The sequence below is a fragment of the Poromitra crassiceps genome, assembly GCF_964638095.1.
Source record: "Poromitra crassiceps genome assembly, chromosome: 8".
Taxonomy (NCBI): Eukaryota; Metazoa; Chordata; class Actinopteri; order Beryciformes; family Melamphaidae; genus Poromitra; species Poromitra crassiceps.
In genome coordinates, this window is record NC_139629.1 from 11,104,905 (window position 1) to 11,111,386 (window position 6,482).

Here is a 6,482-nt window from a genome sequence, read left to right on the forward strand (position 1 = left end):
AAAATAGCAATATTGATATATAAATGAAGAATGCATTGTTAAATTCCATTCCACAACACACATCTAAATACTCCACCAACAATGATGGATCAGTGCATATTTCTTCAGGATATAATGTCATGCCATTTTATCTGCTTTATCTTCCTCTTCTCTAAAAGGCCCAGTCCATAATAATGGAAATACAGTTTCCCTACTGACACTTGTTACAGTTATGTGTTGAACTGAGAACAGTTTTACTTACCAGCTGTTGCAGTATAGGAGTAAAACAAAGATACTATACAATACTTGTATAGTTCTGGAAACTCACACACACTCAGGAGCAGTTTCTCCTCTGTAATTGTAGCCTACATCAATGCGTAAGTTCAATAGGAAAACAATTGTCATGTGTACCGTATAAGAGATGTGAATATTATTACAGGTAACAAGTGTAAAGGTAAAATAGGCATGAGCCTGTGACATGCATGGTATGGCATGCATGTTTATATTTTCATTCTTTCATCATCAATTCATTTTTAGTGACTTCATTCCATATCTTCATTTTAAACATCAGCCTTCTGCTTGCTTGCAAACTGCAAATCCCTTATAAGACATGAGTCTATTCTCTGTTGGAATGACCTAAATACTTGCAGAGTATAGAGAGTATAATTTGCTATTCACACTCATCCTCCTGCAGGAGCTGTTGTGCGTTTGCTTTGCTGAAGACAGGCTCACATCGCTGTGAACGGACATTGCATTCAAAGTGGGGGACAAATCAGATGCCAAGGCTGGCCCGTGGCTGGTTACTAATACGAGTTTTCCATGTGGCTCTTATAGATAACCTAGGTGTAGCCTGTGACGTGAAGTGGTCATGCATAGCGTAGCCTAATAGTTCAGCTAAGTTTAAGCAGTACATGCATTTCTCAAACTGTGGGTATCAAATTAATAACTAATGAAACTAATGTTTCGATGTTTGCCTTGGTAACCGGCTGTTGAAATAGAGCTGTGGATATGAATCTTGCACAGCTGCATGGTTTCTCTGATGAGTTCAGGCAAAGCCAAGTCCTGTTTAAAGAGTTACATAACACGACCCTGATGCGGGCTCAGGGGTCGTGTGAGGGTTGTGTCTCCGGTGAGGGACAGGGTGTGTTTTTATGTGGGAGGAGACAGTAACTCAACTCTGCAACTCTGAGGGCTGCACTGCACTCCACTCCTCTCTCCACACATTCAAGGTGATTGTTTAATACTTCTTGCTTTGCTCCACACTTAGTTTAGGATTTACGATGCACTGCCTGTGTCTGCTTGAATGATTTAGAGTATATGAAGGAACTTCTCCAAAGCAACTGTGAATAGTTTTGCGATAGCTTATGGAATGCATGAATTATTTGCCATTTGCAGCGATTTCCAACCTCTGTGCTTAATGGATTGCAGGTGTCCTGTCCGTCATGGCTGCAGAGGCAAAGCAGAGCGGTTATGGCGGCCGTTATGTCCAAGGCTTCCAGTACTACCTGAAACACTCGGGGGAGCACAAGGCCATCCTCCGCTTTATTGACAGCGTGCTGCCAGGGGAGTTTGAAAGGTAGTGCAAGCAGCCGTCCCAACTCCCCACCCATTGGAGTTTCATCCAGCCTGCAGACCCCTGCTCATGTGTGGGGCTATAAATAGCCTTGGTGTCAAGTCAATAAAGCAGACCACAAGGCAGTTAGTAAACCTATTATTATACCAGTACTTTGCATGGTGATACTTTACCTCTTCATTAGACATTTATGTTGGCTCTAGAGCCTCTATGCTGTAATTAAGTAGTGTCTTGAAAATAACCTTGGTGTCCATCTTATATTCTAACTGCATTCAAGTCTCTCTGCATTATCTAACAAGTAACTACACATTAGATATAAGATTAGTTGCCTTTTTTAATGAGATTAGATTACTTTAATCCTGCTACATATAGCCTAATAATGCATTGCTCTCCATTCCTGAGTACAACTCTGAAATGTAGGTGTGTATTATATGTATCATATTATCCAGCACTTTGCCAAGAATGTACTTCCGAACCATATGGGAATAGCTTCATTCAAGTGACACACTGATAGATTTAAATTAACTCAAATTGTGTTTCTTTGTATATTTACACAATGCATATTCTATTTCTTGTGTTATGTACAGAATTGGAGCAGCTAAACACAACCTGGATGTTCTTGGTGTTGGTAGTGGTGGAGGTGAGTGATGACTATCTATGTATGCATCTATGTATGCAGATGAGGCCTTGTCTCCAAGACAAATTTCTCCCAAGGGAGACAAATAAAGAAAAACCTTGAACCTTGAACCTTGGACTATACAGTATGTGTTTTCTCTGTAATAGGTTGTTGTTTTGGGCGCTGTTTTTAGTCCAGTTAGCACTGCATCTCAATACTACTAATGATTTAATATTAGTTCTGCTTCAGGCTAATTGTGCAGGAAAGGTAAAATAATCTCTACTACTAACTACTGCTTAGTTAGTCATCCCCCCCCCCCCCCCCCCCCATTTTTTTTTAACATGAACAGCGTTCTCCTCGAGGCTCCAGGCTACAATTCCCCTTAAATAATGAATACTACATCTGAAGTATACTATACTGATTCAGTATAGTATACTACTGAATGCTCTTATCGCAGGGGACTAGATAACAGGGTTTGGTAGAACAAGTGGTGGACTGGAGCCATTACTTTATGATGCATCTACTAGCTTTGATCAGAGTTTTTTTTTCAGTCATATTGAATTAACAATTAAAGGACTGCACCCACTGTTGCTCATGGCTGCTTCTATTTTACAGTGAATGAATTTGGAAAAATGTCATATTTTAATTGGAAGATTATTAGGACAAAATAGCTATTGAAGGTATTAATATCTGTCTGTAAGGTCTGTAACATGATGATTTAAAGCTGGTTTGATAACTCAGACCACTGCAGCAGTCTAGTCTAGTCTAATGGTATTTTTGTGAATAAGCTACTGAAAGCATTGGAATAGACCCTTCTCACGGGGGCCATTTTGTGTCGAGAAGCCAGGGTAAACACAGGTGCAAGCAAAACACTAATGAGGGTTTCCAAATTCCAATCATGGAAGTTGGAAACCCTCATTAGTGTTTTGCTTGCACCTGTGTTTACCCTGGCTTCTCGACACAAAATGGCCCCCGTGAGAAGGGTCTATTGTCTCGTTCCATCAACATTGTTGCAATTCCCATTGGCCTCCACTAGAGGTCAATATAGGTCACACACGTGCACGCACGCACGCACACATGCACACACACACACACACACACACACACACACACACACACACACATGCACACACACACACACACACACACACACACACACACACACACATTTTTATCAGTGTACCTGAATTTTAAAAACAACCCTGTTTTCAGAGTGTACCTGAATTTTGAAACAACCCTGTTTGCTAAAAGGGATCTATAAATAAACTTGACTTGAACTTAGTTTTGAATCATTGTCTTCCATCCTTGGCCTTTCTGAACTTCAAATATTCAAACAAATATTGAACTCAGAACACTGAACAACACTGGAATTGCAATGCGCTGAAGGCCATGAGGTTGTCAAACCAAAGCAGTGTTGCACCAGTGCATTTGCATGGAGCAGTCTGAAGATCTCCCCTTGTTTATTTCAGGGGAGATGGATACCCAGATCCTCTCTATCCTCAAGTCTACATTCCCCGCTGTTCCTCTCACTGCTGACATAGTGGAACCCAGCGCTGAACTCACAGAGGAGTTCAAAGGTACTGCCGTTTCAAAATGCCGCAAACGTACCTCTGTGTTTTTATTATGCTCTGGAAACGTACTGATTTAAAAATTACGACTGTATATGAGTTCATTTATTGTATTGGTTTCGTATCTTCTGTGTTTAGGTCATGTCTTGTAAAATGTTGAAATACTGTGCATATACTCAAACCATCGGCCTCATAAAGTGATTTGTGTGTGTGTGTGTGTGTGTGTGTGACTTGTATGTAGCATTGTTGGCAAAGACTCCAAACCTTCAGAAGATCCCATTTGCGTGGCATACCATGACATCTGTTGAATATGAGAAGCAAGTCAGAGACAAGGGAGACATGAAACAATTTGATTTCATACACATGATCCAGGTAAGAATTCAAATGATCTTACAGATGATGTCATGACAGGAAGGGTGTGAGTTTGATTCCCACTTCTTTCTGTGTGGAGTTTGCATGTTCTTCCTGTGCCCTCCTAAGTTTCCTCCCATAGTCCAAACACATAGAAGTCAGGTGGACCGGAGACTCTAAATTGCCCATAGGTGTGACTGTGAGTGTCTGTCTATCTGTGTTAGCCTTGTGATGGATTGGCCTGTCCAGGATGTCTCCCTGCCTTCCACCCAGTGCATGCTGGGATAGACTCCAGACGATTAAGCGGGTAGAGAAAATGAAAGAATGTTACTCTGTATATTGCAGATTTAAATGGGAAAGGCTTGCCATTAAACACATTTGTCTCTCCGCTTAACAGATGCTCTATTATGTGGATGACATGGCTGGGACTCTCAAGTTCTTCCACAGCCTTCTGAAAACCAACGGCAAGCTTCTGATCGTCCATGAAGAAGGTCAGTCGAACATGATACGGATTCACTTTACATGGACACCATGAATTTAAACGGGCTGGATAACACTTTATCACCCTGGTACTACAGATGTATTATTAATCTTTAATAGACTGGAATAAGTTAGGTTGCGGCAACACCTTTATAACTAGCTAATATATGTATATCTTATTTACAACATAACAGATCATTTATAACACATCAGTTAACACTACTGTATTACAACTTATGTAAGGTTTTATAGCTCACTAAGTGTGAATTTTACCAGCATCAGCTAATGTAGCCTACATGTTGTACATTATTTTTTATTCCTTGCTTATAATTCAGACATAAATGTTGAACTAATATGAGTACTAATGATGGACTAATTAGCTTCTAACATCTATAATATAATACGTAATTCATGATTAATTCATCATTAATTAACTGCTTGTAAATGGCTTATAGATTAAAGTTATTATAAAGTGTTACCAGAGGCTGTGTAGCATTTTAAACAGCAATATATCTCACTATAAGGCGGAAGGGGGAAGAGGTGTATTGGGGGTGAATTGTGATAGCTTCGTACAATTAATATAAACAAATTAAACCATGATCAAGATTATAGAATCTATCTCGAAAACTGAATGCTTGACCTCATTTTGCAATGGAAGAATAACATGCCAAGATTGATACAGTTGCTCAACATAATAAGATTGATACAGTTGCTCAACATCTTTAATAAGAAGGCCAAGAATCTCTAGTTCTGCAAGACTGTTGGTCCATTTTCTCTGTCATTCTGCCTGATGGTGTTTTTTTCTCATCTCCAGCTGACAGTGGCTGGGACCTCCTGTGGAAGACTTTCAAGAAGGAGCTCTGCACCAAAACCATCTCCGACTACCTCTCGGCAGGAGACATCGAAGTCCACCTGAAGAGTCTGGGTCTCAAGTATGAGAAGCACGCCGTTCCCAACAACATCGACATCACAGACTGTTTCAGCCAGGGCAGCGAGCAGGGAGAACTTCTGCTGGATTTCATGACAGAGCAAGATCACTTCCACAGCTCCCTCACCCCAGAGCTCAGAGCGGCCATCTTGGACCTTCTCCGGAACAAGTGTAGCACTGAGAAAGATGGCAGGATTCTGTTTAACTGTACTTTGAGCAGCATACTCGTCTACGCTTGAGTATAACTGTACTTTGAGCAGCATACTCGTCTACTCATCTTGAGTAGGCCTATATCCTTGACTTTCTGGAAAATCTCAATGCATTCTCATTTCTCTTCCTGTATGTCACATTTTCTGAAGGTATTTTGACCTGTAGCATGAGCAATGCAAGCTCTCCTACAGTACCTGCTGGACTGACACTAATGTTATTTTTTTTTATCTTTGCCATGTGGAGTATTTCTGTCTTTTTTGCCTGCAATTATTGAACAAACCAATTTAAATTGTTTTTTCTAATGAAACCACCAATAAATCACTCCCATTGATATGATTTTGTGGTGTTATGGTCATGTATAACTGCTACAAGGACACATCATACCTGCCAAAACACATATATTCAAAGCTTTTACAGATTGACATCATGTTAGTATGTAAACCATGTGCAATCATATAAAGCACTTTAGTTAGTAGGTTATGAGCTTTTGACTATATGGGGTACGGATATATTTGACATGAAATCACTGAGAGTTAAAGTAACCCAGCGAGCACAAAACGTTTTTTCAACGTTGAATTTTAGTTTAAATCTGGGTGATATTGGGTTTGAACGTCTAAGACCTAATTTCAACCTCTTTTCAACCGGCTAAAATGTGGTTACAACGTCAAAGTGTAAAAAAAACACAATTTGGTTAATCATATTGTTAAAACATTTGTTGTAGCTTGGAATAGAGACAATGTTGATAGTGTGTGAATTGGCATTTGTCCATTTTATTGT

At 39.9% G+C, this 6,482-nt stretch overlaps 1 protein-coding gene across 2 annotated transcripts; it reads left to right on the plus strand.

Annotated features, from left to right (window-relative positions):
* The first annotated feature begins 1,194 nt into the window (after positions 1 to 1,194).
* LOC310780936 (histamine N-methyltransferase-like) lies at positions 1,195 to 5,934 on the plus strand. 2 transcript variants are annotated; one of them, XM_083641460.1, is made up of 7 exons: positions 1,195 to 1,208; positions 1,408 to 1,555; positions 2,140 to 2,192; positions 3,638 to 3,745; positions 3,978 to 4,108; positions 4,485 to 4,578; positions 5,382 to 5,934. In XM_083641460.1, the coding sequence occupies exons 2-7, from the start codon at positions 1,422 to 1,424 to the stop codon at positions 5,732 to 5,734; spliced, it is 873 nt and encodes a 290-aa protein (XP_083497586.1). In that variant the 5' UTR covers positions 1,195 to 1,208; positions 1,408 to 1,421; the 3' UTR covers positions 5,735 to 5,934. The 2 variants fall into 2 exon arrangements, with proteins under 2 accessions (XP_083497586.1, XP_083497587.1); XM_083641461.1 differs by lacking the exon at positions 1,195 to 1,208 and having other exon boundaries at positions 1,545 to 1,677.
* The last annotated feature ends 548 nt before the right edge of the window (positions 5,935 to 6,482 follow it).